This window comes from Gavia stellata, chromosome 4 (assembly GCF_030936135.1).
Source record: "Gavia stellata isolate bGavSte3 chromosome 4, bGavSte3.hap2, whole genome shotgun sequence".
NCBI lineage: Eukaryota > Metazoa > Chordata > Aves > Gaviiformes > Gaviidae > Gavia > Gavia stellata.
Window position 1 is genome coordinate 51,370,455 of NC_082597.1, and position 14,030 is coordinate 51,384,484.

Sequence of the window (14,030 nt, forward strand, 5' to 3'; positions counted from 1 at the left end):
ATCAAGAACCCTTCCCCCAAAAAACCCCAAAAAACAGTCTTCCTTCACAAACAGCTAATCCCTACACTTCAAACTGCAAAGCTCACTTATTGACACATGCAGGATCTCATCTTAGCATAGAAAACAGAATGTCTGCTGATATCCCAAGTCAGCCAGAGCAACCTTCTTTTTCTTCACGTCTTTCTGCAGTAAACGGGAAGAAAGAGCCATTTGTTTTACACCTGTTTGAGCTGAGCATTTAGGTAAGAATTTGAAATCAGTGCATAAACTAGAGAGCCAACTGCTTTCATTAGCGTGACGTTCACTACAAAGGCTACTGAATATATGAAAGGATCACGAGCATTGCCTGTACATGGTTATCATACATTGTACGAACAAATAATCAAAATAGTAAGATAAAGAAAGATGAGCTTGCCAGCAGACCATAAGAAAAACTATCCCATAAAGCCATACGTCATGGATACACAGTATATTCTTACTTTATCCCTAGCACGCACAGATACACCTTTGCTGTCTATCTCCCATCCCTGCCACAGCCCTCTTTTAAGTAACTTCAGGAAAGGAACCGTAATCATTCTCTGCTGCTAGATACAATCACCTGATCCACAGTTTCTTAAACAGAGGCCTTGAGAAACAGGACGAAAACCAGATATCCACCAGTGTGATCTAGGCACAGGGTCACTTCATTAAGTCATCAGCGCTGTCGACTTCGGTGAGTAAGTTCCCTATTACTCTTGTCTCCAACTAGTTTCTAGTGTGGATATATCTCGAACATCGGTTTCTGTTACGTCAACAACCAGTTTCATTTCATTTTCTTATACCAAAGACTATTTGGAGTAGGAATATGAAAAAAAGCACAGATAAAAAACTTCCCTTTAGATCGACAACGCAGCAAACGCGGAGACCTCTCGGGGAACGTGCTGCAGGTTGGTGGCTGCCTCTCAGAACTCGGCACCCAGGCCCACCTGGCAACCCCACCACTCTCGCCTCCCCGGGCCGCCTGCTTCCACCGGGTGGCCCCGACAGCCCTTTCCGTGCCCCCTCACGCCTTACCCGCGTCTTGCGGCGCCGGTGCCGCTCGGGGTCCGAGTACGTCCTATCCACGGCCAGCGCCGTGTCGCTGCCCGGCATGCTGCCCCGCCGCCGCCGCCTCCTTCTCCTCAGCGGTGCCCGCCCAAAAGCCCGCGCGCATGTAGGGGTCCCGTCAGCGGCCGCCCGGCTGCCAGCCCAAGTGCCGCGGCGCTGAGGGGACGAGCGGCTGCCGCACCGCGGCGGCAGCCGCTCCGCTTCTCCTCAGCCGGCACACCCGGGTTAACCCCTCAGCGCTTCGGCTCCCGCCGCAAGGGGCGAGGCGGGCGCCTGCCGCGCGTTGTAGCGCTCAACAGTCGGGTCGTGGGGCCGTGGGGGCTGCGCTGTTTCCCCCACTTCGAAAAATGGGAGGACGCCTGAGGGGAGAAGAGGGCGGGAGCGAGATTCATCCCGAGGGAGTGGGCCATTCTGAAGGCGGGCGCTTGAGGGAGCAGCAGGAGCTCGGGCAAGGATGATTTCCCAGAGGTATGGCTGGACGAAGGGGTGACAGTCCCATTCTTCCTGCTGAGAACCACTGGTTTGGCTCAGGCTTTTCGCTAAAGCGCCAGCTCTTGGAGGGAGTTACCATCAAGCAGCCATCTCGACTTCTGTTAAAAGAAATCTAGACTCTGTGGCTACAAAACACAGCAAATCCCAAAGGTTCAGAAGTCCAAAGGGGAAAGGAAGGAAGAAGCCAGAAGTATTACGTATGTTGTCGTTTTGGGGCAGGCTCACCTACAAGGGTTTGACTGTGGTAGCATAAGGCACCCTGGGCACAGCTGACTGCTGCTGCTGGAAAGCCCTTGATACCTAGAGGTTTCCACAAAAAACATGTTATAAAAATTATGTCAAACTGACTAAATAATCAGGGTCTGCATTTTCCAAAGTGGTCAATGGAGCATGGCAACCAATTCAGCCTCCATTTCTGCACATTACACATACGAGATAAATCCTTCAGTGTCCTAGCACAGGGAAACTTCAAACCATACTTGTGAACACCCAGGGAAAACTTGTTCTCCAGGGCATGCGTATGCCAATGTACTTAAATTCCTAAGAGTTGAGCAGGGTTCCTGACTGATTTTTGTATTTATCTTCAGAACACCTATGCTGAGGCATGCATTTAGATCAGTAACACTTAACAGATTTTAAACTACTGAAAAGTGTAAGTAGAATACTATTTTTGTAATCAGTCATTAAGTTGTACAGGAGATGTACTTTTTTCTTTCCTGGAGTAAGTATAATAGTTGGTTTACGACTTCTACCTTGTTACACAAAGTAAATCTGGAGTTCCTTCAGACTGACTCCCTTCCAACAGCAGCAGGACTTCACCTTTTAGGTACGGTTGTTACAATGCTCATGCATAAGTCACTGCTTTTCTTCTCTAGTTGGAGACAGCAACAGTCCCAAGGCATGTGCATATATAAACATACATAAATCAACACAGCTAACTATCTGGGGGGGGCTTCCATCTTTTAAAAAATATTTCCCTGACACCATTTACATTTTTTATTGGAATCTTTTGTTCTGAGATAACACTATCAGAGGTTAATTACTTGACACAAGGGCCTCCTTGGTGGTTTCACATGAGGTCTTTGAAAATTAAAGACATGAAATTCCAAAGTAAAAATAAATCCTAGACCTCACCTTCTTGACCTCACCTTCTTCAACTCTAACACCAGTTTTTACAAAGTTATCCCAAATTAAGTAGTGAGTGGGTTTACTAAGGGAAGCATTTTGCCCAGTGCAGTATTCAAAGTAACCACCCTAACACAGACTTGCCATCCTTCCTATACTTCTTACGCAGCTAAACGAGATACCTGAAGTTGGAAAGCTGCTGGGAAAAAGCTTTAAAATGGGAATTGGATTTCTTCAGTCCTTCAGCTCAGACATGAAAGTTAATTCATGACTCAAAATGTGCCAGAGGGTGGGGAACTCTGGAGGTAAAGGTCAGTAAGAAATTAAATAGGCAAATGTTGTGGGATTGGGGTTTTCACTGAAGTCATAATTGCACATTTCCAAAGGGGACTGTGCAGTTTCCAGCACCTAGGACTGTGCAGTTTCCAGCACCTAGGATGAAACATCCTTATTTCCTCAGAAACTTTCAGGAGTTTTTTTAAGCCTTGCCAGATGTAGTTGATCAAAGCACAGAGAGGGTAAGTAGTTGGAAAAGGGGCACATAAAAGGCTTCAACTTTAGCTTGGCTCTTTAGGAATACAAGGCTTATTACAAATCATAGTTTATTCAGAAGTTTAAGAGTTTTATTTAAATAATATAAGTTTATTTAAATAATACCAGCAGACTAGCCACAAAATGATGAAACTTCTCTTCAAGATGAAAAGAGGCAGGGATGTGCAATATATATTGAGAAGTATATCATGTGTGGTTGGGCTTAGTAGTATTGACATACATACTAATATATTTACGAAGAAAGCACTGTCTCCTAATGTAGCTTCTCAGAAGAGAGGATAATATGGGTAAGCTCATAAGACTTCGGTGTTACATTAGTCACACCTTCCAGTCAAGCCTGTGGATCTGCTTGCTTGGGCGCTGCTCTCAGCGGTGGCAGTTACTGACATGCATAACCAGCAACGACAGCTCCGGTTTCCTGTGCCAGCGGTGAAAGCCCTGGCACTGGGTGGTTCCCAGAGGAGCTGTGACCACTGGGCAGCGGACTGGGCAACTAGGAACAACTGCTGCACACAGCAGCAAGTTATGGTGGAGCAGAAATAACTGCTTGGGTAGAGGCACCTGTCCCACAGGTCAGGAGGGCCCTTCCACACAAGCTGAATGAATTAGGAGCTGTTGCCATCTCAGCAGTCTCTGCAGGTGCCGCACTTTGCAAACATCTCAATAAATGGTTCTTTTCACATGTTGGAGTTAAATCATCTGCATCTTCAGAATGTAAGTTTAGTGTATATCAATCTGTGGTGCCATGCAATTCTCTGGCCAAAGGGTGCTCTTTTCCCTCTTTATCTTCCCCCTCACACATGTGCTGCTAGGTCCTTCCTGGCCTGTAGCAGGAGCAGAAAGACTCATCCTGTGGCATGTTCGCGGAAGACATTTCATTTTGCTTGGCTGAGCAAAGCCAACTCCCTCTCCTCTCTCACACACAGCTGGTTTGTACAGCTCTCCTTCCCCACTCCAAAACAGAGACATGACTCCCTTGAACGTGGCAGAATACTGCACAGCACAGTACTTCTGACAGCCTCACCAGGTACTTCTCTCACTGTTATTTTCAAAAGCCCACGGAGTTTCAATAAATGCTCTTCCCACACACTGCGCCTATTCCCAACTGAACCTTCAACCCACTAAAGCAAATCCTTCCAGATACTGGCAGGAAAATGGGGTTGGACTCACAGTGACATAGATAGAAGTGGTAGCCCATAGATGAATTCTCTCATCCTTTGTTTTTCTCACAAAGTATTTTTAAAATTCATTTCTATTGTTTAAATTAATGATAAAAGCATTAAATAATCCCAGTCATCCATTGTGTCAATATTAAAGTTCAAATATCTCAAAATCCCTCACTGACTGCCCAGCTGTCCTTAGAGGCACAGAGTAATTTCATCCTTTCCCAGTCCTTTCCCTCACTTCAGCATGCTGGCACGACCCACAGTGCTTAACTCTTGATATTTACATTATTTTGCCTACCTTTTTAAAGCAACCTTTTAAAAAATAATGCCAATTAGGAATGGAAGGTCTGGTTAGACTTAAGATCACTCTACAAGGGCGTATTCAGCTTTCAGAGGGACAGACATCAATGTTGGGTTTGCCTGCATTGCCCCATTTTAGGAAAATCAAATCTCTGGAGGGGCCCAAAGCAGGCCTGTCAGGCAGAGCCTGAGCTTTCTACAGACGACTCCTGGCTCGCTCTTCGCTGTGAAAGCTGCATCTTTGCCATCCATTTGCTGCTGCATGACCCCACACAGCAGACACAGCAGTCCCACCTGTGAGCCATGAATCACCTATACTGACTTATGCATAGGCCATGGAGGGAGAAGAAATGGCAGTGGCAACAGTGGGATTACTTAACAAAACCCAACTCCCACACAGTGTAATCCCATAGATGGGGTTGTGCACACACACTGGAAAGCATCACAAGAAAGGAAACCTTTACGGAGATGGAACACATGGAAATCCTACCATTAGGAGGCTGGCTTGAGGTTTGGCCTCATTCTCTTTCCAGTTTTATCATTATCTGGATCGTGGCAATTTACTTTACTTCTTTGGACTTCCACTACCACATTGGTAAAAAGAGAAGCACAGCACATCTTTCTTCTGTGGAGAACCTTGAGCTCTCCAGAATTAAAAATGCTATTATTAAATGTTGTGTTCTGATGTTGTTGGGAGAAATTAAACATATGGTGTCAGGTGTGTATTTCAAAGGCACAATCAGGAAGAAGGTGAAGGTCCCTTCTTCCACAATGGTAACATCTGTACTCTAAACAGGATACTGGGGCTTCTTACAAGAGACTTTTTAACATGCTCTCCAAATCTGTTTCCAACAGCTTGCAGCAACCAGCCTCCGGGGAAAAGGTCTGTGTGATGACAGACTCTCAGTGCCATTTCTAAATCTGACGGCAAATGGGACAGTGCTGAGTGACGTTGGTCTTGCAGTTATCCGTGAGCGCACTGTCACAGTTCTCAGTTCATGTGCCAAAGCATGAGCCTTTCACACCCACAGGAAAGGAGATACTCTGCTTGTCTGTACCCAGCACGAACTACCAAGGGATCACACTGAGACTTACAGATTGCATTGCCAAGCTGTGACGTTCATTTAGAAGATGTTGATAAACATTCAGATATCAAACTAAAATTTTAAATTGACTCCTCTCCTCCCCTGTCCTCTCCTCATTAAGAAATGTTTCATGTGCTTTCAGGACATAGCAGTCATGCACATTCTGTGAGTACCCATTTTCTACACAGGAAAAAACTCCAAAACTAAGACTGTCATTGTGTATTAGTGAGATGCACTGGTAGGGGGTGAAGGATAGAGAAGCAAGTGAAAAATTCCAGTTGAGAGTAACAGAAGTTCTCCCTCTTCTTCCTTTCCCCTGCCTACTATCCTGTGTCCCTTGCTGTGTGATGAGAGGCAATTTCAAGCCCTTTCCTCGTTCTCACACAGCCTAGGAAATTTCTGCTACATAATTCCTCATTGCTGCTGCTGAGTGACAGCAATAGTGCAAACAGTACCTACAGGGTGGTGGCAGTGTTTTGCATTTCAAATGCTGTGAATAAGAGCCACCTTTTTAGCAGACTTGAATGCCAGCTGTTCTGTATACCCAAGAACTTGCCTGAAGCCCAGCTCTTTACATTAAAGATGACCCATGTTGCAGAGGCAAGTACAGAATTCTCCCTCAGGTGACGTGAATTGTTGCTGCTCATCAGCTTACAAATTTTCTTCTGCCTCATAGTATGTGATTTGGGGCCCTTCTGGGAATAGGTGTATGCAGCCTGTCTGTCCTGAATCAGCCACTTCAATATTGCCATGAGGTATGCAGGACCAACAGCTGCAGCCTGTTGGCGCATGAAGATGTACCCCATTCCAAAACACAAATGTGAGCTTGCATCCAAACTCTTCAGACTGCAGCCAGAAGACAGCCAGCCTGAATCTCCTATTACTACATACCCTGGTGGTTACATCCGTGCGACCTTACATCCAAAATTAAAACAAACAAGCCAAAATCTCAAACTAGGCATAGCCCATGAGCGCAAGGATTGCTCTCAGGATGTGCCACATCTACCCACTGCTCAGAGAAATGCACGCAGCCCCCCTGAAGCGGTGTGTGGCTGGGTAGCTGACATCTGAGATCCTAAAGGCTCTGCAAGTCAATACACCACAGCTTTCACCTTACTGCTTTATGGTGGTAGCTTCACAGACATCCTAGCTCTGTTTGTGGCTGATGGTTGCACAGTGAGATCGTAGATTGTGCTGGACAGGAACCTGTCAATTTTATTTGTCTATGAAGTGCATTGCACGGCTGTGGCTCTGAGTAAGTTATGTCATGCTAAATGTGTGACATCAATTATTTCCATATCAAGAGACAATGTCAAATGTAGGATTAGGACTTCTTTGCCAGTCTACCAGAAAACACAGCTGGGTTATGAGAGGACGGAAAAATTAATGATTATACAAGTCAGCCTACACCTCTTCCTGGTGAGCGTTGCTGCAATGCAGCCCTTTGGGCTTCACGACAGTGACTATCTACAGAGATGCAAGTTACAGGGACATGAAGCTCAAGTTCCCTCGCTACTATCAAAGTCAACCACGTACAACTTATCTAACTGTAGTTCTGCTAAATCTAATTCAATGCAATATGAAAGCTTTCCTTCAAAACCAGGTGAACAGGGAAGTGTGTTAAGACAGTTGTCTGGTGGGTTAACCAGGCATTAATAAAAGCCATTAGATAAATATGGTTAAGAGACCATTTAAGATGAGGCTAATAAAAACAGAAAGCTCCTTCCAGTTTACCTCTCAATCTGCCAGACCTAAACATATGACATTCAGCTCTGATTTGGGTGACAGGTACATGGAAGATTAACATCAACTAAGCAGAAGAGCCCAAATGTCACTATGTTTAATTGACATAAATTTTCCAAGTGCCCGATTTTCACAACAAATATTTTAAAGGCAGCAAATTGCAAACAAAGAACCACAGCATAGCAGAGACATTTGCATTACGCTAAGTAAATTTGTATCAACCATCATTTATAAGTATCCAGCAACATACTCCCTTTACTCATCTAAATATAGAAATTCATCAAGGAGCTGGTTCTGGGTTATTACTATGTATTACTATATAATTCTACAGGATAGTTTTCACTGAATAAAGTATTTGCTGTATTTGCTTCTTGGTTGTATTGCTAACAGGTATTACCTTCATTTTACTTTCATTTTATAACGCTTTTTATGGAAAAAATCCAGGTCCATTGATTAAAGTTTTGCCAATTGCTTCAATATGCCAGGCCTTTATCACATATTTCTGCATATTCCACAGCAAATTCACTCACTACTAATGTCCCAAAGATAGGGGCAGAGCTTCATAACTTCCTGCGTAAGTATTCATTCTTAACAATATCAAACTGCAGCATCTGTATGCATATGTTCCTGCATCAGAACGATATAATTATGACTATTGGAATCATGATTTAGATTGGAATTTAGATTTGGTGAGTTTAGACATGCGACTAGTTGACCACAGAGGCAAGTGATAAGATATAACATGATTCTTATTTCTAACTACCCTGGTGCTGTCAGATGCTTCAGAAATAGTCTGTGAGAGAATACAGATTTTAAGCGGAAAAAATAAGTCTGAATTTTTAACATATACTCATACTCATCCTTTTGGGCCTTTTAAAATCATAATTTCATAAGCTATTATTAATTACGAAATTTTGGGGACAATTTTTGAAAGATTGAAGTCTTCTGCTTTGTACTTACACAACCAGTGAAATATATGGGATATCATACAGTACAATTTTCTTATTATTGGGACCTGAGTTTTAGCAGCAATATCTAAGAAGCAGCTTATTTTGCAATGATTTTGGAAACTGTAACAACAAAAGGCGGAGTCCTAGCATTTCAGGGGAGTTTCCCCCTGATCTTCCATGAATGGAAAATGTTACAGCATGAGATCACTAGAAAATGGCACGGTAGAGGTACAACATTTGCCAATAAAAATTCCTGAGCTGCTATATAGGAATATAATTTGCTGTAACAAAATTAATACTTTTTTTCCCAGCATAATTGTAACTGAGCTTTTCTTGCTAAAGTTATATCCATGAAGGGTAGGATTTCTTTTTCTTTACCTTCTTAACCAATACAGCTATGTCGATAAAGCATTTATATGTAAAGCAATCCTAAGGCAACAGAAGCGTAGAGAACCTCAGTGCCCACAGATGCCTGACAGCACTGCAGAAGACACCCTGCAGCAGCCAGACAGCTCTGTGGCTGGAAGAAACTGAAACCCCTCTGCCCTTCCAGTGCCCACCATGTACTCAGCCCTGCCAATCACCAGCTAGCCTCAAGTGTCACTGAAAGATGAAGCTGTCGCTCTTCCTGCCTAAAAAACCCCCAATTTTGGCAGCAGGGTTTGTGTTGGTCTGATCTGGAAGGTTGGCAAGTAATTGTCTCTGCTCAAGCTACGAGCAGCTCCCCACTTCTTTTTTGTAACCACCTCAGGCCAACAATTTTACAGATGTCAGACAGGGTTTTCAAGCCCAGTATAAAGGCATGACATTATCAACAAAAATCTCACAGGCACATGCTTACAAATCAAGACAGAAAAAACTTTAATAATTATAGGCTTAGTAGTGAAACTGTTCTTCTACAATGTTCCCTTTAATTTATTTGTGTTTGTGTGTATATCTTACATAAACAATTTAAAGTACTATAAGGGGAGAAATTGAATGTTCCAGCTTTCCTATTCTGCTAATAAAGATTAATTATTACATGTAGTTTTTGAAACACTTGTAATTAGGAGGCTCACTAGAAAGCATTGGAGCAATATACAAACTCTAACAGCAACGTAAAAGCTCTAACAGCAACATGGTTCATATCATAAGTAATTAAGACTTCTAGGGCCCGGGCCTATAAAAGTGACAACAAAGTAACGCAGGAGGAGCCGTCGTATCACACAAATCAAGACAAACCCTTCAAAAACAAGTGACATTGCAAAGACATAGGACATGACGGGAAGGTGCCTACCTTGCAACTCACTCTGATGCTCACCAACTCCAATGATTTTCAGCATCTCAAACATACAGGTCTGATACAATTATGAAACAACAAAGCATATTCCTCATTAACACTCACCAACACTTTACATTTCTTTCAATGAAAGGCTGACTTTTTTCTAATCGATACATTTTCTCACTTTTTCTATCTTTTAAAACAACATCACAAACCTTTCACTGTTTGAAAACTTAACGGGAAAAAACTCTTGAAAGAGGGGCTTTTTTTCATTTTCATTTCACTTATTTTTCATTTCTGCCACAAGTTTTCATGAAAATAACCTACCATTTTCCAGCAGTTCTGTTTTGCGCCACTGAAACTCTAGGCATGGCTTGAGGATTTGCTTAAGCTGAAAGGCACAGTTCTGCCTCGGCTGGTAAGCAAAGTCGCTCTGGTCACGTCACATACCTGTAGCTCCGCTGTAACTGCACGGAGAGTAATAGCAAGCGGCTGCAAAAGGCCGCTCTCTATACATGCCCCTGTTGCATAGATCAAGAACCATCCATCTGAGCCACAGGAGGACAGCACAGCCCCCGGCTGACACCAGGGGCCTTGAAACCAGGGGCAGGGAAGGCACCAGAGGCCCAGGGCCAGAAACAGAAGTGGCCAGTTACTGATACCCACCTGGAAGCAACCCACACGAGCTGCCCACAGGCAGTAAGAGGGGCAGAGGCCTATTTATACTATGTACTTAATCTGCAACAAAAACCACCGACCGCTTGGATGCCACTGCTTCAGAGTCACTGTGTAGAACTGGTGACTGGTAGCCTCTAATGCTACATGTATATGTATTTTCAGGGCAGAGAGATGTACCTTTAATGCCTGTGTTTGGTCTAGTATCTTATCCTGGAGGCTGGGTTGTAATTTGGATGCAACAATGGTAAGCTGGTCAGAGAGCTGATCCAGGTGAAAACTACCTCTGTCAAAACAAAGTAAATTATTAGATTGCAAAAATACATACATATTAGTTTTATAAACTCCATCATCTGACTGGCTGCACAGCTCCTCAAGCTGTGGTGTTGAGTCAGGAAAGTGGGCAGGGAATCATGCCTGAGGGCAGAAGTCAGAAGTCAGGACTGCAGTTGCTCATGCAATCGCATTCTTAGTTGCCAAGGGTTTAATTGTGTCATGGCTACATTTGTATCCAAAGGCTCTTAACACCAAATACACTGTGGATCTTTATAAAGGTTAATTAACCCCGTAAAAGATACAGAGTGAGGATACAGTCAAATGTTAAGCCACCTAACATTTATGGAAATCTGTAAAAGCATGGGCACCCCAAAATGAACTATTAAACCTTTCAAATGAACTATTTCTTATTTTCTATCAGAACTTCTATAATAGTATGATTCATTCAGGCCTTGGAAAAATAACAAACAGCTTCATCCAAGCAAAAACCTAGCGGGTAGCTTCAGAGTGAATCTTCTGGTGAAGTTCAGATCAGCAATTATATGAGTGTCATAACACCAGCTGCTGCAATTATGATGAGGGAAAGATGAAAACTAACAGGACTGCCTGAAGGACCAAGAATAATGCAAATGTGGCATTAGAACATCTATGGAGATAAAGCATCTGAGGTATGCAAACTATTATCTGGTTTGCTAGAAAATCTCTATACATTAACTAAAACAAGTGACCCAGCAGGAAAGCTATGCTCCTGTCTTCTCTGAGAATGTGTCATCTCCAGGGGATGCTTCACTAAATCTGTATAAACTTTCCTCTTGCTACTGATAATGAAATTTCCTTTAGTTATCCAGATTTCATCTGGTCAGTCCCCCAAACCATAATGTATTTATTATTCTAAGGCATCCGATGGTAAGAAACAAGGGTGCATCTGTACACAACTCAGCTTCACTGATGCAGAAAAGAAGTAGATAAGCTCAACTAAATCAGCAGGGAGTTCTTGCATTCCTCTGCAGTGAATGCAGACAGGCAGCAGAGCAAACATTTAAAAGTTAAACAATGTCCCTAAGCATTTGAATAGCTTAAAGTGAATCCTCTTCTTAAGATAAGAATAAAACCAAACAAATGTTTAGTAACTGCTCTCAGCAAGACATTTTCAGCCATCTATCAAAATCATACAGCGATTTAAAAACAGAAGAGAATAACAGACCTGAAATCCACAACTTTTCCCCATACGAGGTGCGTTTTCTATTTACAGATAACCTTTTTCTTTCATCTTTTCATGCACAGAGCTAAACTCCCTGCAACTTGTTTGCATTGCGACAAACCTCTTTTTGACCTGATTCCCCCAAAACTTCTTGACGCAGCCCTCTTGTTTCCTTTTGTAACGTCTACCTCTACATGCATACAAACATGCGTCGGTAAACACATGCACATGAGCATTTCCCCTTCCCCTAGTTTTCCAATATTCCTCAGTAGCTGTGAATGACACTCCCAGCAAACGAATCCCTACTATTTTCAACATGTCTTTATACTGCCCTGTAATCTCAGAAATAAGAAAAACACTAGACAGAAAACTCTGAGGTTAAAAATATAATGCTCAAGCTATGTTCTCTTTCTTTATTACGTATTCTACAGACATGCATATGTATAAACACACATTATTAATTTAAGCCTCCCCAGTGCTTACAGCATTTTCTAGGCAGAGCAAACAGTTTACACGTGATAGTGCGTGGTGTGTAGGGGGAATATCCACGTTGTGCCTTCTTGACTTCAGTCTGCCAAAAGCCTGAGCAGTTGTCAACTAGTCACTGGGTTGGATAGAGAGTAAATAGTAAAATAGGGCAGTTAACAGGTTTTATTTTCTTAAGAAGGGATGTACCAGTCTTGAAGAGGACATTTTTGTCCCGAGAAGAAAAAAAATAAGTTGACCTGTTTGCATGTTACAGGTTGATTGGAGAGGTTTCTGAGCTGTTTTTTAGGAATTAATTCTTGCAGCAGATTTTTAAAATGTCCTAAATTGAGACAAACCTTTTAACTTCTGTGAGCATTACCAATTTTCAACAGCTTAAGGACCCTCCCAAATCTCTTCTGTTATTGCCGATGGGTTTTAGTTCAATAAATTGTGGACAGCCATTAAAGTAAAGAAAAAAAATCAGTCCTGTAATTGGAGCGAGCAAGTTCTCATTTTCTGCAGAACCATTCAAATAAGGTGCAGCATCAGCATCTGTATTTTGCCACAGTCCTGCTGGAAGTGTGCAATAAAATCTTGCTTTCAGCCACTAGGAAATTTGAAATTCTTTTCATGACAAATTCTGTGGCACTTGGATACCTTTGAATGTCAGATATGGAGCTCGCAGTCACACTTACTTGTGCGTGTCTAGCTATTTCAAGCTAGAATTTATATACAGAAATTATATTTATATACACAAAAATATATATACACACATATAAAATAGAGAATATGCAATAGCATCATTTCTTGAATTACAAGTATGAAAAGCTGTATGAAAACTTGCAGTTTTAATACTGAGCAGCTGCAGTGTTTTCATATTAATGGGTCAGCTGCAAGCTAGCAGGAGCACTTCCACCAGGAGAGTGTCCAGGAGCTGGGAAGAAATACATAATTTGTTCTAGCTGGCTTTTCCTAATTCCATTTACTAGGATTTAACTGAATGAGGGCAGAAAAACTACCTAAGAGCCATATACATGACAACAGGTTGTTCCCCATAAGAAATTTCTGAAATATGACTCTAGGTTTCTGCATGTATGTTACCTCTCTGATTCAAATCTAATGATAGTAATTAAACTGACTTTGATCATCAAGGATTTGATCAGCATATAGTGATGCTGCTTAGACATACAGGGATTCCTACACATGAGATATCACAATTCAGTTAGACCTTGTAGATCACGCTGTCAGTACTGGTCAGCATCAGTCTCTGGAGCAGCAGTGGCAGAATTTACCTTACAGGTGAGGTACGTGCTGCAATGGATGCTCAGGACTAATTCTTTGTACTTTGAATTTCACGTAGTTTTGCAAAGACACTGATGTATTTATGCAAGTACTTTGAAGAATATGCTGACCTTGTCAGATCATGTGGTACCTGAGAGAGGACGTGGAAACTATTTTCCAGATTTAAAAAATGCACACATACAAGTTATTGACTTAATTTATGGCCAATAGCCCTTCCGTAAGGTTATTTCAAAGGCACACTGATATTTTACTGAATTATCCATCACTCAGGGCTATAGTATGTGCATCATTTATTAAAACTTAACTTTCCCTGGATAATCTACTAGGTCTTTTTACTTCATTTTTAAT

The 14,030-nt window shown here is 42.3% G+C and overlaps 1 protein-coding gene across 1 annotated transcript in view; it reads right to left on the minus strand.

Moving 5' to 3' along the window:
- TMCC3 (transmembrane and coiled-coil domain family 3) overlaps positions 1-1,131 on the minus strand; it is a 50,437-nt gene extending 49,306 nt beyond the window's left edge. Inside the window, exon 1 of the mRNA XM_059816873.1 lies at positions 1,054-1,131. Coding sequence (XP_059672856.1) covers positions 1,054-1,131 — 78 coding nt within the window. The remainder of the gene's footprint in view (positions 1-1,053) is intronic.
- Between the last annotated feature and the right edge of the window lie 12,899 nt (positions 1,132-14,030).